This window comes from Nycticebus coucang, chromosome 9, assembly GCF_027406575.1.
Source record: "Nycticebus coucang isolate mNycCou1 chromosome 9, mNycCou1.pri, whole genome shotgun sequence".
Taxonomy (NCBI): domain Eukaryota; kingdom Metazoa; phylum Chordata; class Mammalia; order Primates; family Lorisidae; genus Nycticebus; species Nycticebus coucang.
The window spans coordinates 131,110,864-131,129,712 of record NC_069788.1 but is presented as its reverse complement, the minus strand read 5'-3'; the positions used below and the strand labels follow the sequence as shown (position 1 = coordinate 131,129,712).

Sequence of the window (18,849 nt, the reverse complement as noted above, 5' to 3'; positions counted from 1 at the left end):
TCGTTACGGAAGGAGTGGGACATGAGTATGGGGGTGTATCTGAGGTGCCAATGGTCAGTGCCTTACCTATGTCAGAACCTTCTGCGGGGTGTGTGTACTTCACTTCCTCCGAATCAAACTCAGTACCAGAAACCCCCTGTGCAGAGGGCATGGGCAGTGCTGGAGCCCGTCGCTAAAATCCACCGTGGGTTTGCTGGATGATTGGAATCCAGAAGCCTCTTCTTGGGAACATGCTCAGTCCCTTCCCACTCCCAGAGCTCCCAGCACTCTGCTCTCCTGTTTTGTAACCATCACTGCTTCCTCCGTATCCCAAACCATCTCCGGAGCTTAATGCAGGTCATGTGACAACGTTGGTTAAAAATAGGCAAAGGTCCCAGGAGACTCTCAGAGATAGAAACCCAAGGTCATGCACCATGCCAACCCCAGTGTTGTCAGCCAGCAGGCTTTTATTCCTGGCAAACCGGCCCCAGCAGCGCTTACTGACAGGGCAGAAATTTCATTACCTTCCAATGATTTTCAACAACTGGAAAAGGAAGGTCCACTCACAGCTGCTGCCCCTCATGCCCAAGCTATACACAAACTCCTTTTTTCCAGGAATCACCCCCTAAAGGCAGCTATGGAATGAGTGCTAACGAAAGATTGTTGAGAGGTGCTCTGTACAGCGCCCTTTATTTCCCTCTAAAGAAACCCCAGGCCACTACCCGCCCTCGTCTTTGGGGAGAGGAACAAACCAAGTGTACCACTTCTATTCACGAGAGTTTTCTAACTTAAAAAGCTTTTCTGACTCACAGACATTGGTTCTCGAACCTCCACAGAGGAAAAGTTTCCACGTTCACATTACAAAAGCTCTGACACCTTTACCCATCTGGCTGAGGTGGAGATTAAAGAGACATACGGTGCTTGTGCAGCACTGCGTTAAAAAAGATCCTTCACGCTGCTACCTTCATATAAAATGTAGGCCCTCCATTCTTAGCCAATTAAAATCTAACGAGGGGGAAGGAAGTGGAGAACAGTAACTTCAGTAACGTTTTATGATTAAACCCTCCCCAATACAAACTCTCCCGGAGGATCAGCGGACACCAGCTGGTTTCTGTTTTCTGCGGACACCAGCTCTGATCTATCAGTAAATGGTTCATTTCTGAAAGGTGTTAACCTCATGAGGGTTTCATCAGAGGCTTGTGGAGCAGCTCCACTTCCCCACGTGGGAAGTCCAGTCCTGCCAAAGGACCGCCAGGCTGCATGCCACCCACACGCTTATCACAGGACCTTTGATCACTATCTTTTGGACTTCCCCCATGGAGGTATTTGATAAACTTGCTCCCATGATCTGGAGTTGGAGCATCTGTGTTGCCCCAGCCTTGGCCTGGCTGATCGCCCTTGGCAAGTCCCTGGGGCTTCCCAACCTCTCTCAGGAGGGGAGCAGGGAAGTGGAGAGGTGACAGTCAATGTTCCTGGAATCCAATGCCTGGTGACATACATGGGGCACACTGTCAGCTCGAAGAGGACCCCGTAACTGCCTGCGGCTCCCCCTCCCTTGTGCACAGAGGCGCAGAGGACTCCGAAGACAATGCGCAGATGATGACTTCAGACGGGCTGGGTGGCAGACAAGCCCACGCGAGCATGCACACTTTAATTTCTATAAAGCTCAGGACAAAAGTACTTTACGATCTGCCTCCGATGCCAAGTTGCCAGTGCCTCCAGAACCGGCAACGGTGACTCAGGAAAGCACACCAAACTGCTTTCAGTACTTCCTTAACCAGCCACCTGTGTGTGCAGACAGGGTGGTGACCTCACCTGAGTCAGCATCTCTCGATGGAGCTGATTCAGCAAAAGAGCACTAACCTCTCAGAGCAGGCTGTGGAACCTAGGACCTCCCAGTGCCGATTTGAACCCAAACAAGGGCAAAACCCAGCTGAACCTCAGAAGCCCAAAGTAAACTTTGTATTTTCTTTTGTCTCATGATTATCAGCATTTGAGGGTCATTTAGTGCCAGCCTAAGAAACCTGGTGCCCAGCTGAAACAGAAAACATGTAGTATTTATTCCCAAACCAAGTTGAAAAAAATGTGAAAAATAACCATCTTTAGGGTCAGCGATCTAGAATACCTATAACGTTCTTTACACAGACGTGTCTACCTTTGTGTATCTTTTTTGTGTTAGCTTCTGAGGATTATGCCAGTTCTTGGGATCTGTCCTCTGAGAGTTGGGGGCGGGGGGGCAAGGCTGTTTGCTTTGGAGCATGTACTTGTGAGTACTTGACATTGAAAGAGATAAAAGAGAAAACACAAAATATGGGGGTGTCTTGGGGGTTATTTTTAGTTGTAAGGATCATGGGTTAACGACTGGGGAATTTTAAAAGTAAAGTCCTGGGCCAAACATTACACGTGTGCTCTAACCAGCCCTCCGACCATGGATTCCAGGCTCCACGGGAAATGCTCTCACAAGCTTGTCCTTTGTCCTCTACCTACATCTGTCTGAAGTTTTTACATGGTCATACACATACGAAAGTCCACAGTCATGGGGGTGGCAGGACTGGAGAGGGGAGTGGCAAAAGTGACCACAGGAAAGGCCGGTGCACGGCGGTAATATCAGACCAGGAATCAGAAGACCTTGGAGCCTACCCTGCCAACCACACTCTCACGGGAATGCTGGTCCCAGACACGCCCTCTGCGCCCCAACTCAGGGGCTCCCAGATACTTCAGGCCAGTTGAGGCCCTAAGGGACTTAACATCTACCCCTTTACGAAACATTACATAAGTGAGTGTCTGAACAGTTTCCACAAATACAGATAATAAGAGCTTCCATTTTTGAGAGGGTTTCACAAATGAAAAGCTTTTCCTTTACAAAGAAAAAAAAAGGGCAACCAAAATATCCAGTAGACCCTAATTGGAGGAACAGCTCTGAGAATATATTAAGACAAAAAATATTATCAGAAAAATCTCTGGAAGCCATGTAAAGATGGCCCGCCACACTGAGGCAGTGGTCAGAGGGGTACCAAGGGCTGGCATGGAGATCTCAGCTTTTCCTTCCTCTCTGGTGGGAACAGGTAGATCCAACCAGTCAGAAAAGAACCCCACAGGGTCCCAAGGCAGTGGCGTGGGCAGTGTCCACCAGTGAAGACTCCCTGGTTCTCAGGTCTCTTGTTAAAAATGCTTCTTTGGGGCTGGGCGCGGTGGCTCGCACCTGTAATCCTAGCACTCTGGGAGGCCAAGGTGGGTGGACTGCCCGAGCTCAAGAGCTCCAGACCGGCTTGAGCAAGAGTGAGACCTTGTCTCTACTAAAAACAGAAAAACTAGACGGGCATAGTGGTGGGTGCCTGTAGTCCCAGCTACTGGGGAGGCTGAGGCAGGAGGATCGCTTGAGCCCAGGGAGTTTGAGGTTGCTGTGAGTTATGATGCCACTGTACTCTACCCAGAAGAAAAAAAAAAATGAAAATGTTTCTTTGGGGTGCTCTTAGACACTGACTTAGGGACTGAAGAACATTTCTTAAGAAGGCATAGGAAGTCTTCAGGGATGCTGAAGAAATAACTGTTGTGAGTTTTGCCGGTAGATGAATACAATCAGAGTGACAGACTGCCAGCCCAGGAACTGGAGACTCTTACTTGGACTCAAGAGAGAAGCTTGTATGTGGATCACATCACTTCCTCTTTTTGTAAATTTGTATTTTAAACCATTGCCCTTCATTTGTGAACATGTTCACTTTTTCTACATAGGCTAGAAATGTTCCTTCCTGCCCCCATGCTAAGCGTGTATATCTATTCATATGTTGGCGTAAAATTTCGTATTGTGGAGATTTTAGAGAGGACACCCCAAACTCGGCCTGGACACTGACACAGGCCCCATCTCATTTCCTTTGTTCCCTCCCCCCAAACTTCTGGATGATTTTGAAAGAAATACCAGAAATCATTTTATATAATAGCCAGAGTGATTTTTAAAACATGAAATAGTGATTTTATGGCTTGCATTTGCTTGAAATCCTTCAAGGACACTTGGGATAAAGTCTAAATTCCTTCCGTGGCCAAGGCTGTCTGTCCGTGCAGCTCTCCCGGCCTCTTCAGCCTCGTCTCCATCCCCCACTGGGCCACCACACCCCAGCCGGCCCACATGGAGCTGCTGTAAGGGCCCTCTCCTTTCTCAAGACATTTGCATCCTTTCAAGCCTCCTTTCTCTTCAGCTTCGGTTCTCACCTCAAATGCTATCTCTGCCGGACGGCCTCCTTTCACAGCCCAGAGTGGGTTAGATATGCTGGACCCATGCTTCCAAAGCACCTTGGACTTTTTTCTTATTAAATTCTAAGTATGTAGTTATTGTATAATTGTTTCCTTTAAAGCTTTTTCTCCTTCCCCACCCTCCTAGATTGTAAATTCCACAAGGGCAGGAATCCTGTCTGCCTTGCTCACGACCGGATCCTACACAGAACGTGACAGAACCACGCCATGTCTGCTAGGCCTGACACGCACCTGCACCATGAGCAAACGAGTCAGTATCTACTGGGCTATCTGCACTCCACCCGTATGTCTTGGGTTAAAATTAAAACCTCCTGGAAAAATAAAACACAATTTTCTTAGGAATAAAATCCTACACAGCCTTGTGTACCATCAAGCACGTCTTAATCCTGACGACGCTGCTCCAGTGTTCAAGGAGAGGGTGAGGATGAGGACGTTTCCAAGCGTGTTGTGGAATCAGTACTCACAAGTTAGCAATAGTGGTAGCTGATGCTCTGATGAGATGCACAAGGCCCTCCCTGATGTGGGCACTGCAGGTGCTGGCGTCACGCCCCAGAGGAAGATGGCAAACAGGGGCAGAAGTGGAGTGAGGTCCTTGGAAGATCAGCGTGTGCTCTTTCCATTCTAATATGTGCAGTCCCTTCATCTCTCTGAGCCTCCGTTTCCTCTTCTGTAAACCAAGGACTTAGACAAGATGTTTTTAAGGACTTCCAGCTCCGAGATTCTGTTTATGTTTTAATGATCACAAAGCTCCATGACCTTCAGGACAGATGAGTGGGCCTCCCGCTCTGTGGGTTGCCTCTTCCCTTGGTTGGTTGTTTCTTTTGCTGTACAGAAGCTCTTTAGGCTTGCCGTGGTCCAGCTGTCCAGTTTTGCTTTGGCTGGGTGTGCTTCGGCAGAACGACTCAAGAAGCCCTTGTCCAGACCAATGTCCTGAAGCATTTCCCTGGTGTTTTCTTTTAGTCATTTCATAGTTTCAGGTCTTAGTCTTTTATAACTTTTTTATGTCGAGATGCAAGTTTCATTCTTCTGCGGATGGATATCCAGTTTTCACAGCGCCACTTATTGAAGAGACCTTCTTTTTCCCCACTGAATGTTCCTGGCACCTGGTTGAAGATAAGTTCACATGGATGGGTGGATTTATTTCTGGGCCCATTGGTCTATGCGTCTGTTTCTATGTCAGTACCGTGGCTCTTTTCATTACTGCAGCTCTGCAGTAGAATTTGAATTCGGGTTATGTGATTGCTCAGGATGGCTTTGGCTATTCTGGGTCTTCTCTGGTTCCCTAGAAATGTTAGGATTACTTTTTCTATTTCTTTGGAGAATGGCATTGGTATTTTCTTTTGTATGTAGCAAAATTCTTTATTCCAAGTTTTAGTTCTATACTCTTCCACTCACGTACACACCTAATCTATTATCTATTAGTTTCATCATCTTACCTTCTTGTTTACATATCTGTAATTTAACTTGAAAGGAAAGATTTATCACATCCATGCAATCACTTGTGTAGTAAATCTCTTCCTCCTAAACAGTGACTAGTTTCCGAGCAGGTCACAGAGACGAAAGTAGCCGTAGGGGAACAGAGTTGATAGAAGAATATCTTCAAGCATTCACTCAGTTTACTCATTATGAAGTAAAGACTGTGTCCTTTTCTCAGGGCAGAGTACCTATAGACCTCTGACGATATGTTGTTAACGTATGTCAACCCTCTGGCCCGTATCTCTGAGGAAGGGCGGCATGCCCTTGGATCTCAGGCTTCACGGGGTATACAGCTTCAGAGAAAAGGCCTAAGGAATTTTCCAACTCCAGAAAAGCCTAACTCTGTGAGTAACCCGGGGGGTCCAGGTCTTTTTAAGCCTCTGGAAGAAATGCAAGTCATTTTAAACTCAGACTGAATTTACTTTGTGTGCTTGATGTAGGATAAGTTTCTTTTTTTCTTTTTTGTAGAAACAGAGTCTTACTTTATGGCCCTCGGTAGAGTGCCATGGCGTCACACAGCTCACAGCAACCTCCAACTCCTGGGCTTAGGCGATTCTCCTGCCTCAGCCTCCCGAGCAGCTGGGACTACAGGGGCCTGCCACAACACCCGGCTATTTTTTTGTTGCAGTTCGCCCGGGGCTGGGTTTGAACCCACCACCCTTGGTGTATGGGGCCGGCACCCTGCTCACTGAGCCACAGGCCCTGCCCCCGTTATCTTCTATTCTTAACAATAGCTCCCTCCCCACCCCCCACCCCCCTCCACACATACATCTCTCCAGATACAGTGAAACCAGGTGTGGGAGAATGATATTTAACTAAATCGAATTAGGCTGGGCGACGTGAGGTGGCTCAGGCCTGTAATCGTAGCACTTTGGGAGGTCTAGGTGGGCGGATCGCTTCAGCTCACTGAGTTGAGCTCCCGAAAATTTGTTTGTTTGTCTGTTTTCCAGTTCTGGCGGAGTCCAGGCTTGAACCAATACTCACGGTATAATATGGGGCCGGCGCCCTACTCCTTGAGCCACAGGCTGCACCCACTCACACGCACACGCGTTTCTGAACTCGGCATTGGTATTTTCATGTGAACTGCATTGAATCTGTAGATTGATTCAGGCAGTACGGACATTTTAACAATACTGATTCTTCCCATCCATGAGGATGAAATATCTTTTCTTTCTTTTTCATCAATGATTTATAATTTTCATTATAGAGATCTTACACTTCTTTGGTTAAATTTATTTCTAGGTATTAAATTTTATTTGAGACGCTTTCTTGGTTTCTTTTTTGTTTGCTGTTGGGATATAGAAATGCTATTGACTTTTGTATGTTGATATTAGTTTTCTCTAGATACAAGGTCATGTCATCCTCAAATAAGGATACTATGACTGGACTTCTGCCTTTCCAGGTTGGATGCCCTTAATTTTTCCCTCTTGCCTGATTGTCATAGCTAGACCTTCTGGTACTGTGCTAGATAACAGTCATGAAAGTGGGCATCCTTGTCTTGCTCCAGATCTCAGAGGAAAGGCTTTCAGCTTTTCCCTGTTCAGTAGGATACTGGCTGTGGGTTTATCATATGGTTTGATGGTGTTGAAGTTAGTTCCTTTGATACCCAGTTTTTTCAGGATTTTTATCATGAAGGGGATGTTGAATTTTATCAAATGCCTCTTCCGCATCAGTTGAAATGATCATGTGGTTTTTATGCTCCATTCTGTTGATATGAGGCATCACATTGGTTGATTCACATATTCTGAACAATCCATTTATCCCTGGGATACATCCCACTTGACCATCATGCACAATCTTGTGAAGGTGTTGATGGATTAGTACAAAGTACCTGCTAGTACTTTGCTGAGGAATTTTCTATCTATGTCCCCTAGAGACAATGGCCTATAGTTTTCTATTTTTGTTGTGTCTTAATCTGATTTTGGTATCACGATGTAGGCCTCACAGAATGAGTTTGAGGGTAACACTGCCTCCTTGATTTTTGTGAATACTTTAAGTGGGATTGGAATTAGTTCTTCGAATGCTTGGTAGAATGCAGCAGTGAGGCTGTTGGGTCCTGGGCTTTTCTTTGAGAGGAGACTTCGTATTACTGCTTCTATCTTGTGACTTGTTACTAGTTTATTCAGTTTCTGAATTTCTTCCTCTTCTAGGAATTCATCCATTTATTCCAGGTTTTCCGATTTATTGGAATATAGTTCGTCATATTAGTCCCTAACGATCCTTTGGATTTCTGTAGTTTTAGTTGTAATGTCTCCTTTTCATCTCCAATTTTATTTGATTCTTCTCTCTTTTTTTTTTCCCTTAGTTGGTCTGGCCAAAGCTGTATCTAGTTTATTTATCTTTAAAAAAAAAAAAACAACATCATTTTCTTTCACTAATCTTTTGAAATTTTTTTTAATTTCATTTATTTCTGCTTTGATCTTCATTATTTCTTTTTTTCTTCTTCTACTAATTATGGATTTGTTTTGCTCTTATTCTTTGAGGGTCATCATTAGGTTGTTTATTCAAAAGTTTTGTAGATGTAGGCATTTATTGCTATAAACTTTCCTAACTTTCTTCTTATTCCTGCTTTCACTCTGTCCCACAGGTTTTGTTGTTGGTGGTGTGTGGTTTCTTCCCCCCCACCCCTATGTTGCCTGGACTAGAGTACAGTGGTGTCATCCTAGCTCACAATAACCTCAAACTCATGGGCTTAAACCATCTTCCTGCTTCAGCCTCCTGAGTAGCTGTGCCGACAAGCATTTACCACCACAGCTGGCTAAATTTTCTTTCTTTTAATTTTTTCTCTTTCTCTTACTCTCTTTCCTTCCTTTCTCCTCTTCCTCTCCCTTCTCTCTTTCTTTATTTCGTTCTTCAGGCTGGTTTGGAACTCTTGACCTCAACCAATCCTCCTGCCTCGGCCTCCTAGTGTTCTAGGATTCTGACTTTCCATAGGTTTTTATGTGTTATGTTTCATTTTCATTTATTTATAGAAATTTTAATGCTTTTTGAGTGTATAATTCAGGGGCATTAAGTACATTCATACTATTGTACAAACATCCCCCATCCATCTCTAGAACTTTTTTGTCTTCCCCAATTCAAACTTCATACCCATTAAGCACTAACTTCCCATCCCTCCTTCCTTCACACCCTGCTGACTACCATTCTACTTTCTGTCTCTATAAATTGACCACGTTGGATGCCTCCTACGAGTGAAATCATACAATTTTTGTCCTTTTGTGTCTGGCTTATTTCACTTATCAAAACGCCCTCAAGGTTCATCTAGGTTGTAACATGTGTCAGAATTTCCTTCCTTTTCAAGGATGAATAATATTCCACCATGTATATTATCACATTTTATTAATCCATCAATCTGCTGACGGACACTTGGTTTGCTTGGCTATTGTGAATAGAGCTGCTCTGAACAGTGGTGTATAAATATCTGTTTGAGTTCTTGCTTTCAGTTTTTTTTTTTTTTGCATGTATCCAGAAGTAGAAGTTCTGAATCGTATGGTAGTTCTATGTTTAATTTTTTAAAGGCCGGCCCACCATATCATCTTCCACCGTGGCGGAGCCATTTTGCATGTTCTTCAGCAATGCACAAAGGTTCCCATCTACGTGTTAAAGTAATCTTCCCTGAGGCCTTTCATGAGTCATACTTTCTCTGTGCCTTGTGGTTTTGTCAGCTATAAAATGAGGGGGTTGGAATGAACAGTCTCTAAGGTTTATGTTCTAGCAGTAAAAGGACTGGATTGGCCTAATTAAATCAAATTGCAATTACAGGCAGAAAGCAGTCTCAATGTGTTGTGGGTCATGACTTGGTACCTTGATACGACAAAGTAATTTTTTAGAGATAAGGGCCTCACAGGTAATTGTAGAGGACACTTCCTGAGTGCGTGCCTTGTGCTGAGCCTTGCTCCAAACGTCCCGCACACGCGATCATGGTCCATCCGCACAGATGCCCTAACTGCACAGGAGAGGAAACCGGGGCATGGAAATTATACCATTTGCCCAAGATCATGCAGCCAGCACGTGAAGGAGGCGAGATGTGCCCTTGGACAGCCCTGCTCAGGAGGCGAGTTCTTCACCAACCCGACTCTGCTGCCTCTCCCTCCCAGCATTTCTCCCCAGGCCCTGCCTGCTCCCTCCCAGCGTTTCTCCCCAGGCCCTGCATGCTCCCAGCTGTTCTCTTTCTCTTCCTCCATCACACTTCTGTTTACATATTTCAGTCCTCTGCAAAGACTAGCTGGCTGTCCTCCTCGACAGCATTTGAACTTCTTGTTTTTAGGCAAGGAGCCTAAAATTGTACAAAACTATACCAGAAATTCTCTCAGTGAATTTTATTTTTAGTAATTTTATCTGACAACTTTCTGATATCTTCCTGAAAATTAGTTTGAAGGCATGTTCCTTGAAGGAGGAAGAAACAGAATGCTTATGGTGCAGCTAGGAAATGTTTCTGTACTATTCTGTATAATCCCCCAAATAACCACACGGCACGGCTCTTCTCCCTACTATTTTACAAGCAAGGACACTGAGGTTCAGAGGATGTAGGGGTTCCCTGAGGTCACTCAGCTAGACGGTGACATGGCTAGGAGGCTGGCCTGGCATGGGGAGCTCAGAACCACTGTTCCCTGCTGTGGGGAAGACACCCCAGATAGCATGTGGACTGCCATTAAGGAAAATGAGCACTGGATAAATGATATGGAATGAACCAAATGGAGCAGCTGGTGTTAGGAACAGAAATAAAAGGAAATGAAGGGGTCCCAGCCTCCCAGAAGTGAGCCTGTGAGGAGAAGGGACAGCTCATCCTCCAGTGAAGATCAGGCGCCAGGGGCTGTTTTGTCACAGAGTGAAGATCACGAAGGGTATTACTGGGTAACAGGTGCTTGTTACCAAAAATATTTATCTTTGCACAAAAGATAAAGGTCAAAGCAATTGTAGTTATCTGGTTAGGAAACAACAATCTTAATAATTCTGTATGAATCTTTTTTTTTTTTTTTTTTTTGGCCGGGGCTGGGTTTGAACCCGCCACCTCTGGCATATGGGACCGGCGCCCTACCTGCTGAGCCACAGGCGCCGCCCAATTCTGTATGAATCTTAACCTTGACCCTAACCTAGTACCTGTCCTAGAGTCTATAAGGATTGACTGAGTAAGAGATACCCAGCTTCAGACTGAGTTGGAAAGCCAGTTCTGGAGCCTCAGGGAGACTCTAAATGAGGTTGAGGACTGCTAAAAATGTCAAGACAAAAATTAAGAGAAGCAGATGTTAGTGGAAGTCCAACCAAATAGTGATGTGGCCTCTTCAGATTTCTACTAGACGTAGATTCCTAAGGTATGAAATATTGATCAGTGAAACCCTGATCTGGATTGCGAACCCTCAAATAGAGAGCACGGAAATTTTGCTGGGCACAGACAGATTTTTCTTTCCTACCTTTCATGGTTATCAAGCATAGTGACTTTTATACACCAAGGCTACCAACACACACTTCGTAATCGCTCGAATTCGCATTTTCATTTGAATTACTAACTCTGGGGTCTTTAAATGTGAAAAATACTAAATCAGCTATAGTAAGTGGACCGAATATGTGCACCATGGAAGGCCATTGGAATCATGGCAGTGATGGCTGTAGGCCTTGGGGGCTGGCATGCCCTGCTCATCACAGGACCAGATTCTGGGTCTGAGTGAGCCCACCTCTGCAGCATGCCAAGACTGTGGCCAGACCAGGTGAGTAGGATTCCCTTCCGGAAACTTGAGAAACTTCATGGCATAAATCCACAAAGAAAAGCTTTTTTTCTATGCTGCTTTGCTTGTAGAACTATAAAAGCCACATTCTTGGTTTCCCCAGTCTAAAATTTCTACTAAAGACACAAATGACTACTTGTTAGGAAAACATGCTGTGTAAGAAACATTTGGTAGAACCCAAAGGACTCTGCTCTGTTTCTATGGGATTAGGGCTTTCTCAATTTTAGGAGGATGCTGGCACCTGAGCTGCACAATCAGGCTATGAATTACACATGATTCGCTTTGGCAATATTTGCCTGAAAAGGATTTCTGTGGTTGTTTCTCTTCCAGTGATATGGAGAATTCTCAGGGATAAAACTGCCTTTAGCTCCAGAGCACAGTGGCCCATGTACAAACTGTCCCCGAAATGGCACTGATTGTAAGACCAGAGATTTCTAAAGAGACAATTCTGTCAACTAGATAGCTAATATTTCCCAAATTTGGCTTTCTCTCTCAAATGATGAAAGGATGTAACCTGAGGAAAGTAATTCTCATCCCATAGACACCATCCAGCAGAAAATGGGCTGTTCTGAATTCTCCCCACTTGAAGAATGGCTCTTTTGTTTGTCTTCAAGTCACTTCTGCAGATAGTAGGTGAAAATATATGATTTTTGAGATCAACTCATGTGGTTATGGAACTGAGCCAAATTACACGTACTTTATTTTCAACATAAAGGTGTCCAAGTTTCTTCCTCACCTCAAAGAAAGGTGTCCAGTGACTGTGCACACACACAAAAAAGTCTTCCTCAGCATGACACGTTACCAAATTCACCTGGAGCCTGGGCACGGCAACTGGCTGGCATTAGGAGATGGCAGAGGTTTGGAAAACCACCCTTCTTCCCTCCAGGCACTAAGGTAAAGGCCCCTTTGTCCTGCTCTTTGGACACAGCCAACAGAAGCACAATTGATGTCGTAGCAGCCTGGGAATGATGTTCACCTGAGCTCACACCCTGCTGTGGCCTGAATGGGGAGTATACACTAAAATAATGAGTGCTGGAAATACTGGATATTTGGCACACAAAGCTATCAAGGGCTATTGCAATGAACTCAGCAATAACCATGTCTTAAGACAGAAAAACTCTGATTCTTTGGTTCTTCAGTTTAGAACATACATTTTAGTTGGAGCTGATTAAAAAAAGACACAAGACGCACATAGGGCACGCTGGTTTGCTGGTCAGAACTGGTGGGGAAGCCACACTTACGGATTTTAGGATCCCTGTGGCATCTTCATGGAGCCACGTCGGGTAGACCACGTCATCATTCAGGATGGCCTCGAAAAGGTCATCTTCATTCTCTGCCTCAAAGGGTGCGTGGCCACACAGCATCTCGTAGAGCAGCACGCCCATGGCCCACCAGTCCACGGCCGGCCCGTACAGCATCTCCTGGAGGATCTGTGCAGAGGGCGCAGCATGAGAAAGGTTTGCTTCCTGATGAACAAGTATGTTCTGTAAGACTAGGAAGGTGGGGCAGCGCCTGTGGCTCAGTCGGTAAGGCGCTGGCCCCATATACCGAGGGTGGCGGGTTCAAACCCGGCCCCGGCTGAACTGCAACCAAAAAATATCTGGGCATTGTGGCGGGCGCCTGTAGTCCCAGCTACTCGGGAGGCTGAGGCAAGAGAATCGCTTAAGCCCAGGAGTTGGAGGCTGCTGTGAGCTGTGTGAGGCCATGGCACTCTACCGAGGGCCATAAAGTGAGACTCTGTCTATACAAAAAAAAAAAAAAAAAAAAGACTAGGAAGGTGATGGACTAGGAAATATCAAACGTACATCGCATGTGTGTTTCATTCCATCTTTACGGGGGAGGGTCTGTGTTCTCTGTGGTCAACTCTATGATACCTTCTCATCTAAGAGAGCAAACACTCATGGCCCGCTCAGGCCAAGGTGATGGCACGTGCAAATCCAAAGCTGAATGAGTTCTGGACATGTATCAGTATAAAAGGAAGAGGAGAATGGGTTCCCTTACCCAGATGGGAGAGATTCAAGAGCTTTTCTCTAGTTCTGCTAAATGGGGCTAGGATTAAATCATTGAACCAAGAGGGAGATAAATTAAATAGCCATGAGCAGAGCCCATGGTGTTTTCACTTAGGGCTACAGTGACTGCAAAGCGTGCCAGAAAAAATTTAACTCAAATTCTTATTTAGAGGGACCTGGGACATTCTTAGCTGTTATCCGCTCGGTGAATCATCTATGAGTCTGGAAGTGTCACCTTTTAATGCTGCCCCCACAGCTGCAGTGCATGAAAGCAGCCAGTGGCTCTTCTGGTTTCTGAGGATTTCTGGGCAGCTCAGATTCCAGAAGCTGCTCTGAGCAGTCGCACTCACCTCTGGAGCAATATAGTCGGGTGTGCCGCAGAAGGTGGCTGTGGTGACTCCGTTACAAATCCCCTCCTTGCACATGCCAAAGTCTGCCAATTTGCAGTGCCCCTCATGGTCCAGCAGGACATTGTCCAGTTTCAGATCTCTGAAAGACACAGAAGTAGCCTGGGATAGGCAGCCAGGCCCCACACTTCCACCTGGAAGGACTAGCTCGCAGGATGGGTGTGCTGACCACAGCTGGCCACGTGGGAGCTCCCTGCACACACTTCCAAAGGAACAAATTTCTCTGGGCTCTGGGGATAAAAATGGAGACCAAGTGTCAGAACCAAGCTCAAGGTCCCTAGATGGGCACCCACGTGAACATACTAACCACATTCTAAAGCTGAAGGCAGGGTGCAACTTTTCCATGCTTTCCACTTACCTTGAACCCACAGGAAATCCCCTCAGCCCACCCCCTGTCCTCTATTCCAGCCTCCATCCCTGCTATTAGAGTTCACTGAGTGGACATCCATAGAGCAGGTGGCCACTGTGGGCCAGGGACAGTAACAGGCACCAGAAGCACAGACGAGCTTCACCTACAAGAACTCACAGAACAAGGAGACGAATAGTTCCTAGCCTCTAAGCTCCACAAAGGCAGAGAGATCAGGTTGCTCTGGCTCACAATTTGCCTGTGCAGTGTACTCAAGAAATACTTGATTTACACACACAAACACACACACACACACACACACACACACACACAGAGGGGGCGGGGTAGAGAACACAGCAATTGCTGTATAATCCACCTGGTGCGATGGATGTATGAACCAAATAGGGCGAGAGAAACAGAAGAGGGACCAATTAATTCCTTCCAGTGGGTGCAGAACTCAAGTGGGGTCTGGAAGCACGTGTCAGAGCCTCAGAGGTGAGAAGTCACCATGCGCAGGTGGCGGGAGCAGGTGCCAGCAGCAGGCACCGGGCACAGCTGAGCAGGGGGGCTCCGAGAGCTCCGTCTGGGGATCCTGGGAGCACTGGGGCCAGGGCCGTGAGAAACCTCAGGACTCAAGTGGAAAGTTACATCCTTCAACCTGTGAATGTTCCTGAATGCCACTCCAAGACATTTTGATATTTAGATATTAGGCCAAGAGGACCCATTGAAGCTGTGGGAATAACAGGTTCCAGCTAAATGAGAAAAGATCAGCCAAGGGCAGCTGAACTGGCCCAGGGAGGGGAGGCTATGACCTGAACCAGGACAGTGGTGAATGAGGTGGAAAATGATGGCCTGTGAGGGGAAGGCAAGCAGTGCTGGTTAAGGCAAAATCAGTAATAAGTCTTGGTAACCATGTAGAGGCGGACCAGAGAGAAGCTGCAGAAAGGATGACTCCTGAGACCCTGGCTTAGATCCAGCAGGTTCTGGGGATGTTAACCAGGCAAAGGAGAAGCAGGTGTGAGGGCAGGGTTTGTTTGCATGTACCCAAGTACATGAGAGGCTAGCAGGTGATGGGGAGCCCAGCGAGAAGGTGTTTTCCACCCTCTCTCAATTCCTAAGAGAGGAATCTGCTAGGGAGGAGGGAATTGTCAGCAGTAGGGCTATTTGGTAAAAAGCCTTAATGTAGGATGGAACATGGCTGCACATGGCCAGGACTGTCTATAAATGCAAAGTGACACTTTTTTCAAACAAGCCCTCCCCAGAACGGGCTGCTGGCTCCTGGTTCTCCTGCCTCCAACCAGATCCCAGGCACTGGTACAGAGCAGGATGGGTCAGGGCAGGCTGGGAGGGTCCTGCAGACCACACCATCACCAGCCCCAGCCAGCACCTTGCTCTACCATGGAGACGGTGATGCCTTGTTCTTCAAAGGGACAGCGTGTTCAGAGGCAAACCACACGGGCTTATCAGTGAAGAGGCAGCTATGTGTCACATGGGGGATGTGGAAGACCTGGAGCCCTGTGGTTAGTTCTGTGGAGCTGCCTAGTGTCTCCCCAGCATGGCTGCAGGTGACTATGGGCTGTGTTGGGTACTGGTGGTTCTGTTTCTATCCCCAGTCTGAGGATAAATGGTCAGCTGTCCTACATGGCCCAAAGCTGGTCCCTGTCCAACCCAGATCACATTGCTGCCCTGGAGGAGGGAGGTGATGACAGGACTGGAGAGACTGTGAGTGGACGCAGCCTGGCCATGCAGGTCCCATAGACTGTGGTCGTGGAAATTGGCCAGGACTGGAAATGAACCCCTGTTTTCTAGTAATCTGAGATCAGTGTGGTTAAAGCAGCAGAATTTTCTTGGCTGGGGTCCACAGGAACACAGCACAGACCCTCTCTCTGCTCCTCTGCTTCCAGTAGGGCCTCTCTGGGTGTCGGGGTGTAAGGAGAAGGCGCTGCAGGTCTGTGCAACCCCTGCAGCTAAGCAAGCAAAGCCTCCTCAGCCCGCAGCCCAAACCCTCCCTGGCCCCCAAGCAGCTCCCTCTCCGTCCCCAGGTAGAATCCTACTCCCCACAAAGTGGCTGCATTTGGTGGGCTAGGACTGTGGGTGCTGTTCCCTCTCTTCCCCCCAGTACAAGCACAGTGAATTTAAACTGCATGAAGTCAGAATCGCAGGAGTGCGGGGGCTGAGGACGACTGGGGTCATGTCGCATGAGGGAGGCCTCTGCCAGGAGCACAGACTCCATTAGTCCTTCCATGGGAGGCTCTTGACCTGGGAGGCCCTAGGAGGTCCTGGGAGGCCCAATGCCTGCTCCTCTGGGGCTGGCGGCAGGAGTTAGGGACAGTGAGGTGCAGCCTGGGACACTCTCACTCACACTCCAAACAAAGTGACTGCGTTTCTGAATTCTCTGGAAGGTGTTATGCCTGTCGAGGTCTCTGAAAGGATCTTCTCGGGCAGCAGGAACAAGAGCTAGCACTATTCCCCCACGGTCTCAACTGGCGATGGCTCCAGCACTTGTGACTAAGGTCCAGGGAGCGGGGCCTGTGGGAGGAGGAAAGTGCTGCATGGTCATGTCTGTCAGCTGCCCTCACAGACACCTGCTATGCACAGGGGCCCTGGACACGGAGGGGGGGGGCCCTGAACACAGAGGGGCCCTCAACACCTGGGTGTCCTGAACACAGAGGTCCTAAACACAGGAGGGGTCCAGAACACATGGGGGCCCTGAACACAGGGGGACTTGAACACAGGGGGCCTGAACACAGGAGGGGTCCTGAACATGGGGGGGGGGTCCTGAACACAGGGGGGCCCTGAACACAGAGGGCCTGAACACAGGGGGCCTGAACACGGGGGGGCCCTGAACACAGGGGGTCTTGAACATGGTGGGGGCCTGAACACAGGAGGCCTTAAACACAGGGGTCCTGAACACGGGGGGCCCTGAACACAGGGGGTGTCCTGCACACAGAGGGGCCCTGAAAACATGGGTGTCCTGAACACGGGTTGGGGGGGTCTTGAACACAGGGGGACCCTGAACACATGGGTGTCCTGAACACAGGGGGTTTCCTGAACATAGGGGGGAACCTGAACACTTGGGGACCTGAACATAGGGGGGAACCTGAACACTTGGGGGACCTGAACATAGTTCTCAAAGGACACACCTGGGCAGTACCAGGCATATGACTGCCTTGGACATGGGGTATTCAAGGCCACAAGGGCAGGCTGGACATCCTGACCCGGACATTCAGTCTAACCTTAAGGATTCTCAGAACTGTATGAGCCCTGAGGGAAAGGACATAGCTGGCTCTATGCTGGCTGCTCTCTAGTAGGACGGAACTCTCAACCTGAGATCCCACAAGGATTCAAGTGAGAGCATTATGCAATCCCAAGCTACCAGTTCTGCCCAGAGCTCAAATATCTCATCCCTCCAGCGTGAAGTGTGTCCTCATGTCCCCACCAGACATGCTGATGTCAACGCTGCCCCAGAGAGCCCAGCACACCCTGCACTGTATTCCAGAAGGCTTTTTCTGTGCACTTGTGTCCCCTGTTGGCAGGGGCTGAGCCTTGCTCATTCCTCGCCCCAGCATGGGCCTGGCAAAGGGGCTCCCCAGAGAGATAAACAGAAGCATTTCAGGGGGACACGAGGGGGGCTGCCCTGGCCAATCAAGAACCTATTTTACTCTCAGGGGAAGGAAGGAGCCTCCATGAACCTCACTGGGACCCCTGGTTCAAAGTAATCAAACTTATAAAAAGCCATGTGCTTGAGCCCTTAGAGACAGATTCTGTAAGGAAAAGATGAAACTTAAAATAGAAGTTCACATTCTTCTCTTTAGCAAAGCTGGTGAAAGGACGCTGATTTAGGAGGGGTACTGACAAGGTAAAGAGGGACCACGCAGAGCACCAGGCCATCCCCTGGGCTGGACCATACCCCTGGGCTGGATGGAGACGCAGAACAAATCCAGAGGTTGCAGAGCCACTTACGGGCACAGTCAGCTTCCGTTCTAAGGGCAAGTTGTAGCTTTATTTAACAACAACAAAAAGCAAAAGCAAAAAATTCACCCTCAGACTCATGACTTTAGTTTGAAATAAGCAGAGGTCAGTTTTTAGCTTTGGAGTTCCTCAGCCTCGCCTGCCAACGTGTAACTCAGCAGCCAAACTTGACAAGGCCATACAACAAAGAATGCAAGTTCTTACAGGACAGAGGCTCAGATCCCAAAACGCTGAAAACACAATTACCAGCTCACCATTCATTAGCTCACTGAGCATCGGTATTTAATAGCTGTAGCTTTTGTCATGCAAGCCTAAGAGGGCAGAAAGAGTTATTTTATCCTCTCTGCTTGCCTGAAAGGTACATTATTCTTGCCTGGGTTACTTAAAATGCCCACAGTAGTTTCAGAGAGAATTCCCAAGTGGCTGAAAACAAAGGCGAGTCAGAAATCGGATTTATTTTGCTTCTTCCATGAGCTACCCTGAGCTATTTTGTCCTGAGAGTGGCATGAATCTTACTGCTGAGATCACTAGAATCAGTTACCCCTCTTAAAAAATAAAGGAAAGTGAGTTGAGAGCAGGAACAAGAATGAACTTAAGAGGCTATTCACATTCGTTAACTATTTTTGACACATTTTTCAGCTTTTTATCATGGAAAATTTCAAACACAGGCTAATCACACAGGCTCAGCT

General features: G+C 47.3%; 1 protein-coding gene across 2 annotated transcripts in view; it reads right to left on the bottom strand.

Moving 5' to 3' along the window:
• The window catches only part of PRKCH (protein kinase C eta), a 236,819-nt gene that overhangs the window by 10,299 nt on the left and 207,671 nt on the right, over positions 1-18,849 (bottom strand). For both annotated transcript variants that reach the window (XM_053602045.1, XM_053602046.1), the window contains 2 exons: positions 13,786-13,924; positions 12,668-12,856 (listed from right to left, as the gene is read on the bottom strand). In XM_053602045.1, the coding sequence (XP_053458020.1) occupies positions 12,668-12,856; positions 13,786-13,924 (328 nt within the window). The remainder of the gene's footprint in view (positions 1-12,667; positions 12,857-13,785; positions 13,925-18,849) is intronic.